The sequence below is a fragment of the Vanessa cardui genome, chromosome 1 (assembly GCF_905220365.1).
Source record: "Vanessa cardui chromosome 1, ilVanCard2.1, whole genome shotgun sequence".
NCBI classification, from domain to species: Eukaryota; Metazoa; Arthropoda; class Insecta; order Lepidoptera; family Nymphalidae; genus Vanessa; species Vanessa cardui.
Window position 1 is genome coordinate 10,434,966 of NC_061123.1, and position 21,145 is coordinate 10,456,110.

Genomic DNA, 21,145 nt, shown 5'->3' on the forward strand with positions numbered 1-21,145 from the left:
ATTATTAAAAAGTTCTTAGTTTAAATTAATATATCTATTTTGAGCGTGAGAGTTAATTTTTTCGAGAGATAAATTATATTTTCAATTCAGAAAAGTAACAATATCTTAAAAAATTCAAAACAACTAATTCTGTAGAATGTATTATTAATATTATAAACGGTAACTCTACTAGATATAATTACATATTAATACTTATAATGTAGTTCTTGTGCTGCTGTCACAGGTGCCATTGCAAAAATGAATTGTGCAATAAAATAATCCTCAGTCTGCTTTGGATCCTTACCGATGTAATGATAACAGACTGAGTACTCAAAGCATTTTTCTCTCCAAAACAGCCTCTTGACAAAAGTGCCATCCATGTAACTAACCGGAATCAGTCATAACAAAGTTTGTCGGTCCAATTAGTGAATTGTGAGAAATCCCCCATGCATCGTCTTATAGACGATGATTGGCGTTTTCAAAACTTGGTTTTTTAATATCTCGAGGATTAATAATGCATTAAAACTGAAATTTCTTCCAAACAATAAGGAAGATAAGACAGAAAAATAATGTTATAATTCGAATATAATAATTTCGAGATATCAGTCTTAATGATTATTGCCTTATTCACTTTAGGAATGCTAATGTCTTTGTCACTTTGGCCCAAAGATGGTACTGCAATCAATATAAACCACTCAAACCTTAAATGCTTTGTCAATTAGAGTGTCTTTTGTTTATTCCTGGTGGCTACAGTTATACTAGCTTACTCAGTAATAATAACGAATAAAAACAAAAAAAGTATTACATTGATATAACTAGTGAACTGGTGGAGCGTTATGTATTACATATAAATATCACATTCACGTTCATAATGCTTTTTAAAAAGTAATAAGATTAAACTACTGGCGGGGTAGTCATTTCAATTTATTACAATACCGTAATATTAATAAATAGTGAAAGCATAACAAGCAAATACACAAAACATAACGATAAATAAACATACATGAGTTAACTCATCTTCAGGAAACCCAAAATGAATCCTAATCTATTAAAATAAGCGAGCAGAGATGGCCCAGTGGTTAGAACCTGTGCATCTTAACCGATGATTGCGGGTTCAAACCCAGGTAAGCACCGCTGATTCATGTGCTTAATTTGTCTTTATAATTCATCTCGTGCTCAGCGGCGAAGCAAAACATCATGAGGAAACCTGCATGTGACAAATTTCATAGAAATTCTGCCACATGTGTATTCCACCAACCCGCATTGGAACAGCGTGGTGAAATATGTTCCAAACCTTCTCCTTAATGGGAGAGGAGGCCTTTAGCCCAGCAGTGGGAATTTACAGGCTGTTGTTTTGTTGTATTAAAATAATCCTAAATAAACATTAATAATATATTACTAGTTACTTTTTTGTATAAATTAAACACTGTTTCTTTCATATGGTGATTTGTAAGTTATTTTTGTAAACACTACGTAGACGAGTTCAAGAGGATTCCCTCTCGAATGTATAAATAAAAAAGGAATGAAAACCAGGCTAAATGCCCAACTTCAAACTTTGTGTTATTTCTACCAAACTATCGCTAACTGATTAAAAACTTGTGCAATTATAAACTTTAGGTCTTTGATTACTGAATCCATATATTTTTATCCAAATTCTGATAAAAGTTTCGTCGACGTTCAAGACGCTTTTTTTTCGCAAATCCATAGTGAATGTCTTTTTTTTTAATATGGCTTTTATTTGTGCCAATAGTGAATAGAATATCATAGATTAATCAAGCTCTCGACCAATGATATCGCGTCAATTTGTTGCTGTCAGATGTTGTTTATTCAGCTTTTTTCCTGTTATGGTTGGAAAAGATATACACATACCCAGCGCGGCTAAGACGTTTTTATTAGAATTATTTATTTTAACCTACGTAAAAAGTATCATTTTCTTATGATAATTTAAACCGACTTCAAAAAGAAGAGCTTCTCAATTTAATTGTATTATGTATTATTGTTTGTACAGAACTAGATACCACGCTTTTGGCTTACCAACAACATTCAATTAAGAAAAGGCCTTAATATCTACAATTTATCGTACAAATTTATGGAATAATAATTAAATTACCATTTATAAGGCAGCAGTGCAGAGCAGGCTAGAACGGTGTTTAGTAGGTTAATCTTTTTTTTTTTTTGGGGAATAAGCTGGTCATACAAAAGTTAGACTACAAATTTTGACGGCAAAATTTGATATAAAGTTTACTCAAGATATCGTAAGCATCGTGATTTACGATTATTATGAGCGACAATCGATTATAATATATAATACACTGTGTGTGTTCCTAATATATTATAATTATAGCAGTAATTTATTATGATTTGTTTGTCATTTCATTTTCTGTACGATTGAAAATAAAACCCATAGATAATAAATACAGAATATTATATAATATAATAGCATCAAGACGTTTTATATCAATTTGATTGACTATAGTAGTTGTCCTTTTACAGACATAGGCAATAAAATACCAGAAACTGCGAAGCGGCGATTGGGATAAGCGCTACTAATGTCATTTTATTCGTTGCTTCATTATATAGTAGTAAGTTCGTTTCAAAGTCTCAGTCTCTTTTCTTTATTTCGTTTTTTTTTAATATCGTTTCTGAAGCTATGATTGAGAACCAAAAGATTAAAGATCTTGTTTTTACGAAAACAATTTTTTATATTACTTTTAGGTTTTATCCTCATAGAATCAATTTAAAGATTTTTCATATTACCAAAGATCGGTTTAAATTACGAAATCAGTTGCCAGGTCAAGTTCTAAAATAAAATTAAAAATAATGTAAATTGTGCTAAAACCTTAGTATTATGTTCATTCATGCCTGTTATATAATTTAAGTTTGTTTGAGAAAACTTTAAATACTTTTTAACAACAGTAATATTAATTTCTATAAATAAAATACTAGAGTTGTGGTTTTACAATACTTACTATGACTACTTTACAATTTGACATACTTTTCGGTTTTCCAGACGCTCTAGAACAAAATTCTGGCTACACCAATAATTGAATTCAACAGTTGAAATCGGCCTATTATTGAAAAAACGTTCCATCGTCTCTATTCTATTGTTGTATTAATATATATTTAAAATATATTTGCTGCAAATCTTTGCTAAAAAATATGCCATTTATACGATCACAAATGCATAAAAACTCTATTGTGTATTTTTATTTGTTATATCTAACTCTGGCAATCAACAGTAATAAACCGTGACTATTATGTTTCGATGAAATATAATATCTATCAAAATATTTCAAATTTATTTGAAACCGGCTCGCTTGGCTTTACGCAAAGTTTCTCGGTGCGTTTTGTCTAATATAAGACGAGCATGGGCATCGAACCGTTCAGTTTGTGCCCAGTGACTGTGGGTGCAGGGTTCAGAATGCGTGCTAATTATGCGGCCGTTCTAATGTGTGCATTGTTGCAGTGCAGCGCAACCAAATACGCCGCTCCGTGGAACATGGTCTTCGAGTACCCAGAGGCGCGGAGGGATGAAACAGTGGTTGATGATTACCATGGAACCAAGGTGGGTTACATTTTTAATTTAAAAAAATACCTTGTAACGTTTTGTTAAAACTCTTTTTTTTTGTTTACTCTTTGAGTACTTATAATACTTTATATAAAGCCCAAATATAATAATTATGTTGATATTTCCTTATTTATTACATTTTAAGAGTTATCACTTATTTTTGACCTATTTTTTTAGAGTTCAACCTTCTAAAATATTATCATTAGCTATTCTCATCGTTTTGTTACGTATACGTAATAAACACATGATTGTATTAAGCGACAAATAATTCAAAGCTAAAATATTTTAGTTTTAATATTTAAATATATAAAGGGTCTAGAGAATTGAAAGTAGCTGTGTCAATCGTGACCCCATAGCGTGGCAAAGTAATGGCATGGCATTTCAATTAAAATATTATTAAATATATTAATTAACTATCTTATTTTATATTGTCTTTATGTGACAATTTCTGCAACATCAAAAGTGCATGTAGGCACGATCACACGTAGCTGATGGTTAATTATTATTGACGGGCTTTAATTTAATCGCAAGTAAAATCACGTACTTGTCGCCTTCTACTTGAGTACTGGCATTCCTTCATCGTTTGATAGCAATGTATGTAATATTAATATTACTTCTAGATGTATTTATAATTTGAGAACATACATTAACGAGTCGTAAAATCTTGACCATACAACTTTAGTGTATGTAGCTCATATCAAACGAAATATTAATTAAAATTATAAACTGATTATTAAGCTAAGCATAAAAAAAAACAACATAATTATAGTGATGTAATGACTACATCAAGTTATACTCCTCATATGCAATAATTTTCTCAATTTGCGTATGTACTTTTGTCTCAACATATTATAATAATTATATTGGTTTAAATTAATAAATAATAATAAAAATAATGATTGATATAATATGCAAAGAGTAAAATTAATACAACAAAGTTTAGAAATTATACAAGCTCGCTTACAGGATACGAAATAGTGATACGAGTTACGGCCGTAGGTTCAGTGACCTCTGCTGTTAAAAAACAATTCTTGAAATACTACTCTAAGATTTTAAGAAATAAACGAGAAAATTAAGAATCAAGAATCAAAACTATTAATAACTTTGTTTTGCTAGTTTTTTCTTCATTTTATTATTTATTGACTCGTCTATTTTATTATTCTTATTCGAATAATTAATATACCTATGATTTCATTAGTATATTAGAGAAAACATCCTAGAAATGAAATTGTTTTATATTTATTGAAGATGTAAACAATATTTTTTTACTAAAGAAATTCAACACAGTTTTTAATCTATAATTTTAATATTAAATATATTGTTTTCGTTGCAGCATAAATAGATTAATTTGTATTGTGTAATATTTTAAATTTTGAACAACACACTTCTCATACATCGTGCTTTTGTTAATGTGTACTAAATAATAAATACGAAAACAAAACAATAAATTTAAAATTAAAAAAGACTATTACCTCAAAGTAGATTTTTTATAAAGGTAACAAAAAATAAACGATTATGAAAAGATGATAATAAAAGAATTTAAGACGCGAATAAAAATAAAAGAGCGAAAAATTAAAGAGCGAATAAAATCAATTTATTTCACAATAAGTCGTAGTCAATAAATCAAAACAATGATATGTTGTTCTATTAATGCCATTTATATTCAAAACAGGTACAACTTGTTCGTTTTATTTTACATGACAATCGAAGCTACAAGTTTCTACAGCCTTGTACACTTGTAAAGAAAATATAAATTGATTGTAATTATAACTGAATAAGTATACGTGCACCTGACCCCTAGTCTATTGGAAACTTGTTTTTTTTTATTCAATGTCACATGGACCAGGGTTGAGGTTATACTGACAATATATTAAAAAAGTTTGCCTTATATTTTAAAAGAGTTTTATTTTATTATATATTAAAGAATAAATATCATCTATGTGTGTATATACGCGTGTATTCTCTTCGCTTCCTACATTTGCGCTTGGATGTTTATTTCTCTGCTCACGATCCCAACGATCTCATGAATTCTAATAAAACTTGCTATAAAACAGTTATATATTTTAATTTACGCTCAGCGAGGCGGGTGGGCAAAGTTAGCCTCAAATAAATACAGATTTATTAAGTTAACCCATTATTTCACGTCGAAATTATTTTTTATTTTACTCTACATTAACATACAGCTTAATTACCATAATAACTGTATATAATAGAGGATGCTTTCGACGTTTAAGTTATGATATATATTTTAATATCAGATAGCCGATCCATACCGCTGGCTCGAAGATCCAGACTCTGAAGAGACGAAAGCGTTCATCGATGCAGAAAATAACATTACCCGACCTTTCCTCGACTCGTGTCCAGTGAAAAAGGACATCCATAACCGTCTAACAGAGCTGTGGAACTACCCGAAGTACTCTTGTCCCTTCAAACGAGGCGACCGTTACTTCTTCTTTAAAAACACTGGCCTGCAAAACCAAAAGTGAGTATAGTGCGTTATTTACAGTAGATATCGCCTTTCACAAATGCGAGTACTGCATTAGAATGTTTGAGTGTTTTTATCATACTGGGAAATGTCTGTTATTGAATTGATTCCCACCATATTGATTTGTTGTGCATTTTAAGTTATGGATGATATAAATACATGCGCTTAATAAATATTGCCTCGTCAACTCTTATGTCAACCATTTGTTGAAACTTTGTATTGGGTTATAGCATTCAAGCCATTCGTAAATATGAACTTTTTTATGAATTTAAATACAACATGTAATCACGACAGGCAAATAACCACCTGGTAGGTGAGTGGTCACCACTAACTAATTGGCACTGAAAGTAACAGTAGCCATTTTTTACCGTATCCTTGGAAATTAAGTTGTTATATCCTTTGTACTTGTTGTTAAGCCGGAACACAACTATATTATGTAGTGTTGCTTATCAATGTAATACGAGGGTGGTACCTATACGGGCTTGCACAAAGCCCTACCAACAAGTCGATATTTAAGCATATAATGCGATTGTACGATGACGTCACTATCACGCAGCTAAAGGCTTCTGTTTCAATTGATTATTGACGTACAGTAACCCATACAAGTGCTTTCGAAACAAAATAAAATAATACACATCAATAATAATAATAAACACTAAAAAATACAACTTTGAGCGTTTTATTTTCGTCTCTTAAAATATTTTAGTGCCAAATTTTACCTGTGAAAAACCAGTTCCGAGTTCTCCGACAAATAATTATAAGATAGGTCAAGTTAGTTATATAATATAGATGTTTTTTTTCCAAATAAATTCTAATCTTGATCGTGACCGCTTTTGACATGAATAAAAAAAAAAAAAAACTCGAATCTATAGTGATCGCGACTATAGATTCGAGTTCTGACCTCCAAGCTCGGTTTCCAGTGTCCTCTACATGCAGAAGGGCTTGGACAAGGAGCCAGAAGTCTTCCTCGACCCGAACACGTTTTCGGAGGACGGCACGGTGGCGCTGTCGGGGTACCGCTTCACCGAAGACGGCCTCACGTTCGCGTACGGGCTCTCAGCCAGCGGCTCCGACTGGATCACCATACACTTGAAGGACGTTGTCACTGGTAAGGTAAAATGTTCTTTTGTATTTAGAGAAGGGCATCCGGGGCAACCATTGCCATATTATAAGAAATGAGGAGGGAATAGGTATTACAAAAATTTCTCACAATTACAAAAAAAAAATTGTGTCCAATGATACAGTAAAATTGTATATATGGCTTTTTTTTATGGTATAGGTTGGCGGACGAGCATATGGGCCACCTGATGGTAAGTCACCATCACCCATAGACAATGACGCTGTAAGAAATATTAACTATTCCTTACATCGTCAATGTGCCACCAGCTAGGGAACTAAGATGTTATGTCCCTTGTGCCTGTAGTTACACTGGCTCACTCACCCTTCAGACCGGAACACAATAATACTGAGTACTGTTATTTGGCGGTAGAATAACTGATGAGTGGGTGATACCTACCCAGACGGGCTTGCACAAAGCCCTACCACCAAGTGGTATCTTCAATAAACAACGCGTCACTAAACTGGATGAAACCGCTTTTATAGCTATAAATAAGTTTTATATTTCGAACAGCTTCAGTTGATAATAAATCTTAATAGCATTACATAAATATTAAGTTCGTTTGCAATATATTTTGTACTTAAGACCTTATATCACAATTTTATTATCGTGAGCAATTTGTGTATGTCGGTGTTAATTATTTTCCACTAAAAAGCAATATAATAATATTTTGTATTAGTGCTTCAATTTTTTCAATGTATGAAAGAAAACTTACGCATATATGCTTAATATGTTGAGTCCCATATTGGATAGCACGTTGAACATTGAAATCATCATTCTGCTCTATAAAATAAGTACTATGGCGACTTTTTTTACTGTCCTGTAACCCTCTTACAATAAAATGTATAATATTTATATAATGTCATATGATATTTAATAATAAAACTTATATACTAAAAAGGTTGAGTTCATGTTGATATTTATTTAAATTAGTTGTTTGTATTCGGTACGAATTCATAAAACTAAGGTTAATTATGATGTAGGTAGTCAGTCTAGGTTCCTTGCAAGGTTTGCCTACACCGCACAAGACGACATAAAAACATAAATATTACACTTGAATTTATCCAGATATGGGACATTATAGTTCGTTTATGAAAGTACATTTTGTATTTGTTTTTACTGAAAATAGTTTTTAGTTGATAATAATTACGAAATATAAGGAGTTTTTCTAACCGTACATAAATGTTTTTACAGGAAAAGACTATCCGGAGGTTTTGAAGAAGGTTAAGTTCGCGTCAATGGCATGGTCGAAGGATAATAAGGGATTGTTTTACTCGGTAAGTGTTTGCTCAATGCTAGACATTAAAAATTTACATAATGACCCATAGATTTATAGTAAAATATATGAAATTATGTACGTACATAAAACCGTATGTAACATAATTAGCTAACCGTACCGACCTTGTCTTGGAGTTCAAGTTTGTTTTATACCAAATTTCATCAAATTCGATTCAGCGGTTTAGTCGTGAAAGAGCGACAGACAGACATACAGAGTTACTTTCACATTTATAATATTAATTATATAAACGTATTGTAACACATTATATATTATTAAATAATGTAAGACCTGACTTGATACAGACATATAAAATTGACGCAAACAGAGACGCAGGGCATAGATAGTAAACAGTAAATAAATAAGGGCAACATAACCATACACTCAATGCCATGTAACCATTTACTAACGTTATGGTCAACTTGTATGATAATTCAACTCGAGGAAAAGTATCTGCTACATACATACTATTTTATTAATAACTTATATAATTATTACCTTAACAATATTAATAATACTTGCATACCACGTGTAAATAATTATTTATGATTATATTTTTACATGCATATGTATCATGAACTATAATTATTTAAATGTTATTTATGCAAAAAAATCTATGGTAATTGTTGTTTGTAGTGTAAGTATATAATTTATATATTATAGTATATAATATATACAATATAGGTTTTTGTGTGATTAATATAATGTTGTTGCAATTGGTGCGGAGCATAGATAATTACTCATAAATTATTTACTTATATTGATATTATAAAGGTGAAGAATTTTTGTTTTTTTTTAATTCTACTGCCATCCTAATTAATTATTATTTTCCCATTATTTATTCGGTCGCATCTATCTAATTTTACACATATGCTATATAATAAGTGTGAATGTGTAAATATATATGTATATAAGTGACGAGATTAAACATTAGTGGTATTGAATTCCAGCGCTACCCGGACCAGACGGGCAAGACGGACGGCTCGGAGACGGAGGTGAACCGCGACCAGAAGCTGTGCTACCACCGCCTCGACACGCCGCAGTCGGATGACGTCATCGTCGTCGAGTTCCCGCACGAGCCGCTCTGGCGCATGTGAGTCGCGCCGCCGCCACCAGTTCCGCAAAGCCTACGTGCAGCACCGGCAAACTCAATTAAACCGATTCATGCCGCTTTATACAACAACAAACAACAACAACAGCCTGTAAATTCCCACTGCTGGGCTAAAGGCCTCCTCTCCCTTGAGGAGAAGGTTTGGAACATATTCCACCACGCTGTTCCAATGCGGTGGAATACACATGTGGCAGAACTTCTATGAAATTTGTCACATGCAGGTTTCCTCACGATGTTTTCCTTCACCGCCGAGTACGAGATGAATTTTAAAGACAAATTAAGCACATGAATCAGCGGTGCTTGCCTGGGTTTGAACCCGCAATCATCGTTTAAGATGCACGCGTTCTAACCACTGGGCCATCTCGACTCTACTTCGCTTTATACAACAAATACAAATAACTCCCTATCGCGCATTCGACGCTATTCAGCGCTATAGATTCTCGAGTCAGTACAACTCGAGAAAGCGAGTGCAAATTGACGAATATATTAGGTCATATGATATTAGAAATTATTACATTTCTGTAAAGATTGTAGATTTGTAGATGACCATTAGTTTTCTATATTGTCTTGGGTCTGGGTGTTTGTGGTACCGTCGTTACTTCTGATTTCCATAACACAAGTGCTTCAGCTACTTACATTGGGATCAAAGTAATGTATGTTAAAAAAAAAGATCATATTCACATAAAAAATAAATATTTATAATTTGGGATAGCGTACTTAATTCGGATGCTACATCTACCTTGTGTCGTACTATACCGCACTGTAATATTGCTTGAAGCGAACTAATTCCTTACCTTAGATGTAGCTCATAGTTAGCGACATCTTAACACATTATTATATTATTAACAGAGTCGTCAATAGTCGAATGCGGAACGAAGAGAGACGTTCGTATGTTGTTTAAAACTATCTTAAGATCGATCAATTATTTATATTAATTATTGTTTAAATACATACAAAACTGTACATACTAACTATTACATTTAAATTTGCGAGAAATACTTCAAAGTTATAGTTATCGCATATATAATTTAAACTATATTTCATCTGTAATTAAAATATATATAGACTGATATAGTTGTAATGCTTTGTACGCAATTCACATATAGTTGTTAATGATATTGTAACGTCAGAGTTGTAAGAACTAAAAGGTTCGTTTGTACCTCCTGGAATTCTTACCTTCGTCGCTAAATAGTTTGATGTAGCACTTTATTGTCTTGCTTATACAATATTATCCTTAGATATGGTAAATTTTTCTCCTCTAGATATTTACCAGCAATATTCGAGTCGAAATTATATACTGAATTATAGACGTATTTGACAAATTTGTATTTAATATTATAACTATTATTAATTTGCGGTCACTTATCTCCCAAGTTAGGAATACTAGGCAAAATCGTTAAAATAATTTTTAAGGTTTTTTTGGCCCTCAATTTGAACCCAGAATCTCGATAAAGAGTGTCGTAAGCTAGGCACTAGACCAACGGGGTTGATTATGTTCCAGCGGCGCCGAGGTGTCGGACTGCGGTCGGTACCTCATCGTGAGTCCCGTGAAGGACTGCCGTGACAACCTTCTATTCTTCGCGGACCTCAGCAAGACCCCCGTCATCAACGGCACGCTGCCTCTCACGCAGATCGTGCACAAGTTCGAGGCTGACTATGAGGTATGTACCGATAAGCTAACTATTAACTAATTAAGTGGTAGCTATGCTACCGCATTTCATCCGGTAAGTGAGAGTTCCGGAGGCCCGATCCCTCTCCCCCCAAAACATGGTTGTGCAGAATTTGGTGACATTACCCCAGGAGGGTACCATCAGCGACTGCGATGGAGAATCCCTCTCTGGGCATCCATGCTCAGGACGTACACCGCCTGAGCAGGGATGCCCAGGCTGCCCTCCGAATTCTGGGGGGGGGGGGGCAATTTTGCGCTCGCCACTGTTCGGGGCAAGCGGAGCAGGCATCATAAGGCAACCCCTACCACACTCGCTGTGGACTTCTGCAACATAAGGGGACTCAACTCCAACTTGAATGCCGTTCACTTTCACCTTGAGACGGCGAAGCCGGCCTTGCTCTTTCTTACCGAGACCCAGATATCTTCTCCTGCCGATACGTCTTTTCTCTCTTACCCCGGGTACAAATTGGAGCATACTTTTGTGCCACGAGCTGGGGTGTGCGTTTACGTCAGAGATGATATCTGCTCTCGACGCCTCGGCAGCCTTGAAGGGCAGGACCTATCAATTATCTGGCTGCGCGTAGACTGCGACGACCATCCGCGAATCTACGCGTGCCTTTATAGGTCCCATAGCGGTAATGCCGAAACCGACCGACTGGTTGAGCACGTCCAATTGGCTACAGATTCCGTGCTGCAGCAGACTCCATCCGCAGAGATCATTATTCTGGGCGATTTCAATGCTCATCATACAGAGTGGCTTGGATCACGCACCACTGATCATGCGGGTAGATCTGTTCTCGACTTCGCTTTGGCTTATGATTTGACACAACTGGTCACCTCGCCAACGCGAATACCGGACGTGGAGGATCATACACCTTCCCTGTTGGACCTTCTGCTGACTTCGCATCCGGACGGCTATAAGATTGTCGTCGATCCCCATCTGGGCTCGTCGGACCACTGTCTCGTCCGGAGTACAGTGCCAGTTACACGATACTCACGACCTCGTTTCGCGGGCTGTCGTCGCGCGTGGCACTACAAGTCAGCAGATTGGGATGGGATGCGGTCCTTCTTTGCATCTTACCCATGGGGGCGAGTTTGTTTCTCGATGGATGATCCGAGCGTTGTTGCTGACTCTGTCGCCGATGTGGTGCTTCAGAGTATGGAACTTTTCATTCCATATTCTGCGGTGCCCATTAGTGGCAAGTCCCAGCCCTGGTTTGGTCGCCTCTGTAAGACGGCTTCACGCCGAAAATGGGAACGCTACCAAGACTGGGCTAACGCATCGGCGTCTCGTGATACAAACACCAGCACATTCAGAAAGGAATATAACTCTGCCTCCAGGTCCTTCAAAAACGTGATAGCTGAGGCGAAATCGAAGTACATTGGCAGAATTGGCGAGAGACTGGTGCGCTTCCCATCAGGAACACGTGCGTTCTGGTCTCTCGCTAAGGCTGTCCTAGGGAATTTCTGTCAGCCTTCTTTTCCATCTTTACACAGGGACGGTGAGTCATTGGCCCATACCGCGACGGAGAAGGCCGATCTTTTAGGCTCTCTCTTCGCGTCGAACTCGACTCTGGATGACCAAGGAAAGTCACCACCATCAATCCCGCGATGTGATACGACGCTGCCGGAGGTTAAATTTCGGCAAAGTGCAGTTCGGAAAGCACTTCTTTCCTTGGACATTCACAAGTCGAGTGGACCCGATGGCATCCCTCCAATCGTGCTACGAACATGTGCTCCCGAGTTGGCACCGGTCTTAACGCGTCTTTTCCGGCAATCCTACGCATTAGACGTCGTCCCGAACTTCTGGAAGACTGCTTTGGTGCATCCGATCCCTAAAAAAGGCAACCGCTCAGATCCGTCCAATTATAGGCCTATAGCCATCACCTCCTTGCTCTCCAAGATGATCTTCTACCGAATTTTTCACGGGGAATGTTCCGAGGAATTGTTCGGATTAATCCCGGCTGCTGAATTTCACCTTCGGACATCTCGTCAAAATTCTAAGTTTCACCAGCACCATCTTGATGTCCGAAAATCCACAACAGCGCGATTTCTTAGACATTTTCTGCCTCGCACAACCACTCTGTGGAACCAGCTTTCGCCAGCGGTTTTTCCGAACCGATACGACATGGGAACCTTCAAGAAAAGAGCCTACTCCTTTCTCAAAGGCCGGCAACGCACCTGCAGGCCCCCTAGTGTTGCAGATGTCCATGGGCGGTGGTAGTCACTTTCCATTAGGTGAGCCTCCTGCTCGTTTGCCACCTATTCCATAAAAAAAAAAGTATTATTGCAAACAAAAACATATATAATCTGTAGAATAAATAACACACATTTTAATAATAATTGTTTTTATATTAGGTATTTTTATAACTCGAGATCTAATCTTTTCTTTCGTTGTTTACTTTTTATAAGATTAAGACACAAAAGTGATAGACAAAAGAGCACATTCATTTAAAAAAATATTTAAACTGGTAAGGTTATAAATAATACCTGGCTGGTTATAAAAGTATAAAAATATTTCATTTACAACAAAACCTCACATCTGTACTTTTATTTCACAGTATGTGACGAATAATCTGTCAGAAAACAGCTCCGTGTGTATATTCCGTACGAATAAGAACGCCCCGAACTACAAGCTCATCAAGATCGACCTGCACAACCCCGCCGAAGAGAACTGGGAAACAGTCGTACCGGTAACTACACGCATTCTCTTAAATTAATGTGATGACGTCACGATATGTGAACAACATTTGCCGATCATAAAATATATGTTGCTTAAAGTATATCTTTATTTGCAGGAGCATCCCACAGACGTTTTGGATTGGGCATCCCCAGTGGACAATGACAAACTCGTACTCCACTACGTCAGAGACGTCAAGGTATGCCCATAATTCTTAATTAAATAAAAATAAATAGATTGTGTGTTTAAATGACCATGATGATGATAAATGGACGATAGGATAATATGAATTAAAATTTTGGTTTGAAATGTTATATATTTTGATCTGTAGAAAGATTTACTTGGTGGTAGGGCTTTGTGCAAGCCCGTCTGGGTAGGTACCACCCACTCATCAGTTATTCTACCGCCAAATAACAGTACTCAGTATTGTTATGTTCCGGTCTGAAGGATGAGTGAGCCAGTGTAACTACAGGCACAAGGGACATAACATCTTAGTTCCCAAGGTTGGTGGCACTTTGACGATGTAAGAAATAGTTAATATTTCCTACGATGTAAGGAATAGTTGATATTTCTTACAGAGTCATTGTCTATGGGCGATGGTGACCACTTACCATCAGGTGGCCCATATGCTCGACCGCCAACCTATACCATAAAAAACAATTAAAATTTGATCTTCAATTTAAACTATACAAATACATACCATGTAAATGTATACATCGTTGAACAATACAAATATATGTATTACGAGAGTTGTTTTCTATTCTTATCGGTGTCTCTGCACATAGATTGACGTAATTCTTATTTAATTTCAGAGTGTTTTACAATTGCATTCGGAGTCAGGCGACTTGTTGCAAGTGTTCGACTTGGACGTGGGCTCCATAGTGGGCTTTTCAGGCAAGAAGCAGCAGGGCGAGATCTTCTACCATTTCATGTCTTTCCTGACGCCTGGCATCATATACCATCTCGATTTTAGCAGCCCAAAACCATACAAGCCTACTGTGAGTACGCGCCGTCGCATTTTGTAAGTTGAGGCTTTCATGATTACGAGTATTTAATGTCATCGTATTTTTGCAGGTTTTTAGAGAAGTTGAAGTCAAAGGATTCGACGCATCGCAATACGAGGCCAAGCAGATATTCTACTCGAGCAAAGATGGCACCAAAGTTCCTATGTTCATTGTTTCCAAAAAGGTATACATATGATGTGTTTGTTCATGAAATGTTAAATTTAATGTAATTATCTGCGAAATTATATATTTAATAATATCGATCCTGGAATTGATTTCACCTTTGGTGCTTCGCAGAATCTGCCCCGAGACGGATCGAGCCCGGCGCTGCTGTACGGCTACGGCGGGTTCAACATCAACTTGCAGCCGAGCTTCAGCGTGACGCGACTGGTCTTCATGCAGCACTTCAACGGCGTCGTCGCCATCCCCAACATCCGCGGCGGCGGGTACGTGTCGGGGTCGCGCCCCCCCCCCCCCCGCCCGACGGCCTCGTGTGACCTCTGCTTGTGCCTCCCAGGGAGTACGGCGAGCGCTGGCACAACGCGGGGCGCCTCCTCAACAAGCAGAATGTGTTCGACGACTTCCAGGCGGCGGCTGAGTACCTGGTGGCGGAGGGCTATACGAGGGCGTCGCTGCTGACGGCGCAGGGGGGCTCCAACGGCGGGCTGCTAGTGGCGGCCTGCATTAACCAGCGCCCCGCGCTCTTCGGAGCCGCCATCGTGCAGGTCGGGTCAGTAGTCGCCTCCCGTCTGCCCTGCCCTGCGCTTTTGCTTGTAGAGCTTATATAATAATTTCATACGACTGTCGATATCCAATATTAAATTAAGTTTCTTAGCAAAACTAATCTTACCATTTTTATGAAAATCTTTATACCGAAAATGAAAGGCATAATGTAAATATAAGTAATTGAAGTCATTCGCTAGGTAAATAAATTAAAAGTAAAACTACTTATAGTGTACACTATATATAATTTAAATTGTCGACAAATGTTCTTAAAAAAAACATTTAAAAACATTATGAAAGTTTGTTAATCTTAACTCCTACTTATTATTGAATATGGATATAATAAAATTTAATTACTATATTTTCTCCTAGATTAATATTATTACAGCATATAGTTTCTGAAACATGCTTCCATATTTATCTTCATTAATATTCCGGTGGCTTCGCTGTTCATTTGCCTTAACTAATATAAAACGTTAATTTAATTAATGATTTATTTTATTATAAATCAGATCAGATTTATTTTATTATTTTTTATTAAAGATATTTTACGATTTATATATATAAAAAAATATATAAACTTTTTTAGAGTCCTGGACATGTTGCGCTTCCAAAAGTTTACGATCGGCCACGCGTGGGTGTCAGACTACGGAAGCTCCGACAACAAGACGCATTTCGAAAACTTGCTCAAGTACTCGCCCTTACACAACATACAGCCGCCGGATAATGGTAAGCCCATAGTATTCAATATGTAGCTATTATATATCATTCAGAATGTCTACAATGATGCTATGTATACTTTATAATTAGATTCGTATTTTAATACTGTATGTTTTTGACGCCCTTATGACGCCATTATGATATTTTTTTAAATGCGAATGACATGAAACTCCGTTATTGACGGGAAGTTTTAAATTGTTAAGATTTTATTATATTATTAACAAAACAAAATTATTTTTATAACAAATTTATTGGAAGGACATAAAATAATAATCATTAACAACAAAATACTTCAATCAATTTCTGGTTTTCTAATAATATTACAAAACAGTAAAACAATGATACGCCTGACCGTACTTCGCGCCACCTCCCGCCAGTCCCGCCAAAAAGAGAGAGAATTTTAAAAGACATCTGTCAGCTTGACGCGTGGCGTTCGGAAAGTCACACTAATTCTCCTTATAATATTATATCCTATAAACTTCTCGTTTATTTAAACTTGTCACAGAGTTGAAACTTGTCACACTTGAACAGTACCCTTAGTACGAGTTTGACAGTTAACTTCATGTAATTTACTTTCGGTTTTCTTTTCATACAAATCCTATCAGCGCCCCAAGCGTAAACGCAGAGGAACTAAAATCGGCAGTACGAGTTTTTATTACTAACGTTATCGACTTCGAAGTCGAAATAACGCGCGGTTTTCGACATTTTGGTAGTACGAGTAACACTTTTGACAGATTTACGCATGTAAATTGACGTTTTCGTTACTTTCTTATCGAGTTTGAACTCACTGAATTTATTTCGGTGAGCGTCAGTGAAACCTATTTTTGAAAATTAATTACTAAACATGTGAGGCAATATAATGCTTGAAAACTAGCTACAACTGTTACGGTAGTCTTTTAGAACATTAAAAAGCAACGAAACTGAATTCTGCGGTTAAATTTATCTTTAATTAGCCGTATTTTAAACTAACATATTTTCTTGAGAATTGCCTTAGAAAATGATTATATGTTTTTGCGTTAACATGTGAAGAAGAAATGAGTAATAAATATTAACTTATTTTCAATATATTTACAAATATGATACAAACGCAAGGTGAGTCTAAATATAACATATATTTTTAAATGGCATGCTAATGTATTATTTAATTACATCGAAAATAAATGATAATAATGTAAAAGAATATAATTCAATTATCATAAAATCGCTTAAACAAAATAGTAAAACAAGTTATAATTGAAATATGTATATTGTTTAAATGAGTATTTTCAAAAAACATCAAAAATACTTAACTTATTTTTGTTATTATTCCTAACAATATTGGTAGCAATTGAGAATGCTTTGAAGGTATGATGGGGATCATGCAAAGTATAATTAACTGTCATTCTTTAATGTAATCATTATTAATAAAAATATATATATTTTTCAGGCTATGAGTGAATCAATCCTTTATTTGGAGCAGCTATACTATTATTAATGATGATTTGGTGCAGACAATATCCAAGAAACAAGTGACCATGCATTGAACAGTTATCTACATCTCTATATAATTTCCTTTTCATTTAATTCAAACAATAAATATACTGAAAAGTGGATTTGTCTCTTTATTGAATATCTATTATTTTCTACGATATTGTAAAATGAAATTGAATTGAGAATGATTTTAAAAATATGCATTATTATATTAGAAACATCTATAGGTACATTATTATACTATTATGTATGTATATTATATGTTTATATTAAATTATATATACATTATTATTATACTCAATAAATGCTTATAACTATTGTTTTGAATTCTCATAAATAATCAACGTCAAAAACACTCATTGCTTAAAAACATAGAATGTTATTTATCCTTTTTCAAAAAGTAAAAATATAAATAACAATAGTAGTATAAAACAGATAATTAAAACTATTAACTCTTTATTGTTTAATGTAAATCAGAAACTTTATGTATGTAGTACATATAATTATATTTTAGGAAAAATAAAACAAATTAAGAGAAAGTAATTGTTAGGTATTTGTTTTCAATATATTTAACTTTATTTTCACAATGATTCTTGGAGTTAAGAGTGATAGATGTAATGTCACATTGGAAAATCAATAACTATTGTTTTGATTTCTCTCAAATAATCAACTTCAAAAACACTCATAGCTTAATAAAATAGAATGTTGTTATTTATACTTTCTCAATTATGGGGTATATTAAAACTATGAACTCTATTGTTAAATGTAAATAAAAAGCTTTATATATGTAGTATATATACAATTATATTTTAGGAAAAATAAAAACACAAATTATGATAGTAATTATAAGGTATTTGTTTTCTATATATTAAACTTCAAGATTCTTGGAGTTAAGAGTGATAGATGTAGCATCACACTGGAAAATCAATAACTATTGTTTTGATTTCTCTCATAAATAAACAACTTCAAAAACACTCATTGCTTAATAAAATAGAATGTTGTTACTTATACTTTTTCAATTATGGAGTATATTAAAACAGTCAATTAAAACTATGAACTCTTTGTTGTTTAATGTAAATAAAAATCTTTATATATGTTATATACATAATTATATTTTAGGGAAAATAAAAAACAAATTATGGTAGTAATTATTAGGTATTTGTTTTCTATATATTAAACTTTATTTTAACAATGATTCTTGGAGTTAAGAGTGATAGATGTAGCATCACACTGGAAAATGCAGCACAGATGTATTTGTATTATTTAGGCTTGTATTTCTTCTTTATAACTGTAATCACAAACAATATTTTTTATTAATACATTCACAAACATATAAGATAGTCATGATCATGGAATTATTTAAATCTAAGTGAACCCTAATTGAAATATAATTAATAAGGTCCATAATACATAATGGCAATTAGACATGCATATTATTGTAGTATATTGAAATAGTTTGTATTTAATTAGGATAATATCGAAATAACAAAATAATTTAAGCATAACTTTGAATTGAGATGAAAGTCACTTCATTTTAAATTAAACTTTATAAACAGGAAATAAAAACAATAATTTAAATATAGAATAAAAGTTTTGCAAACTAATTTTACTTATTAATAGATGCTCTAAATATGTATAAGTATATCAACGTAAAATTGTAAGGAGAATTCAATTAACAATATTTGTAGGTTAGTTATAGTTTAACACAAATTCCTCTATAATAACAACAATATTCACTGTTTATATATTTTTTAAGCGTTTAGAATCTTTATTATAAACTTACGGTCCTTACAATTATTACGTATCGTTTTATTAACTTAATGTAATAATAAATTTATGTTTACGTACCTCTTGATGAATTTTATAATATAATTAATCTTTCAAACAATGTTTCAGTGTAATTTCTTCTCTTTTCACTGCTATTATAACACTTAAAAATTAAAGCATTCACCGTTCTATTTCTTATAGTAATGTAAACATTGTAAAATACGATAATATAACCTTTAAATTTTTAAAGACATAAACAATACTTTGCGAGAAATGTCAAATACAATAAAAATGACAAAATATTTTCTTTCACTCTTTTTAGCGCGTATAAGTGAGACGGAAATATGAATTGTGTGGTAGTCTTTTTCGAGTAGCTCGATGGCTATCATGGTTTTAACGCAAACGAGTAATGTCAAACTTATACTATCGAATTCAAATACTTCGTAAACGTTTTCGAATAGACGATACGTTATTAACGCAAGAAGTATTGAAACTCATACTAGGGGTACAGGCATTTGACCGACACATCGACCGCCATTAATATGACTGTTCGCAGTGAGCCGCGCGGAGTACCCGGCGACGCTGGTACTGACGGCCGACCACGACGACCGCGTGGTGCCGCTGCACTCGCTCAAGTTCATCGCGGCGCTGCAGCACGCCGTGCGCGCCGCCCCGCAGCGCCGCCCGCTGCTGGCGCGCGTCGACACCAAGGCGGGCCACGGCGGCGGCAAGCCCACCGCCAAGATCGTGAGTACTTAAATAAAACTAATTATAACGGATGAATCGCGTACACTTACAAGTGTACCACGAACACTGCAAAGTGCTCGAAACGTCGGGATGTTTAAAAATAATTAATATACGCGATTCATCCGTTATAATTAGTTTTATTTAAATGTGTAATAATCGCGAAAATTTAAGGCAACATTATCGTGAGTACTGCCCAGCTCGACCCCACGTGTGCTCTCTGTACTACATTCGATCTCGAAACCTGATCCTGTGATCGAAGTGTTCAGATGCTGAACTGACTAATTTCAGAGGTACAGAAATGTAAACACTGCCATCCGAACTGAATGCTGATATTTACTATACAGAAAACCTCAATAGTTAACTTTTATTGGCTCCACCGATAAAGGCTAGCCACTACTGACTCAACCAAAGAATCAATACGTTATACAAATTTATAGACCTAACTGGTGTTGCTATATTAGGAGCGTCGACGGTTTAGTAATTCATGGAAATTTCAATATATATTTCTTATTTTCAGATCGATGAACACACTGATATCTTGTGCTTTATGACGCAGGCGCTCGGACTTAATTTTGAGAAGTGATTGACTGCCATATACATGAAGGAAGTTTTATAGTATTAATTGCATTGAGATAATTGAATTTTAATAAATAGTATTATGTAAATATAAAAAAAACCACAGCCACAATCAGTTGATTACCTCAGGTCTTTACCAGGAGACTGGTGATATTGTTACGCATTGCTACTATTTTTATTAAATAAACATTGTTTTTATTTTTTAAGAATGTTGTATTTTTTCTTCTTCAACTTTAAACCCTTAAGTTATACT

At 34.8% G+C, this 21,145-nt stretch overlaps 1 protein-coding gene across 3 annotated transcripts in view; it reads left to right on the forward strand.

Annotated features, from left to right (window-relative positions):
- The window catches only part of LOC124534073 (prolyl endopeptidase), a 22,825-nt gene extending 1,727 nt beyond the window's left edge, over positions 1-21,098 (forward strand). The window contains exons 2-17 of one of the 3 annotated variants that reach the window (XM_047109859.1): positions 2,473-2,561; positions 3,446-3,544; positions 5,806-6,029; positions 6,953-7,140; positions 8,344-8,426; positions 9,376-9,518; positions 11,038-11,197; positions 13,767-13,898; positions 14,004-14,084; positions 14,698-14,883; positions 14,960-15,073; positions 15,187-15,335; positions 15,407-15,619; positions 16,202-16,341; positions 20,126-20,316; positions 20,834-21,098. In XM_047109859.1, the coding sequence (XP_046965815.1) occupies positions 2,529-2,561; positions 3,446-3,544; positions 5,806-6,029; positions 6,953-7,140; positions 8,344-8,426; positions 9,376-9,518; positions 11,038-11,197; positions 13,767-13,898; positions 14,004-14,084; positions 14,698-14,883; positions 14,960-15,073; positions 15,187-15,335; positions 15,407-15,619; positions 16,202-16,341; positions 20,126-20,316; positions 20,834-20,899 (2,202 nt within the window). In that variant the 5' untranslated portion in view covers positions 2,473-2,528 and the 3' untranslated portion in view covers positions 20,900-21,098. The remainder of the gene's footprint in view (positions 1-2,472; positions 2,562-3,445; positions 3,545-5,805; positions 6,030-6,952; positions 7,141-8,343; positions 8,427-9,375; positions 9,519-11,037; positions 11,198-13,766; positions 13,899-14,003; positions 14,085-14,697; positions 14,884-14,959; positions 15,074-15,186; positions 15,336-15,406; positions 15,620-16,201; positions 16,342-20,125; positions 20,317-20,833) is intronic. The other 2 variants (XR_006966725.1, XM_047109778.1) reach the window with 2 other exon arrangements.
- The last annotated feature ends 47 nt before the right edge of the window (positions 21,099-21,145 follow it).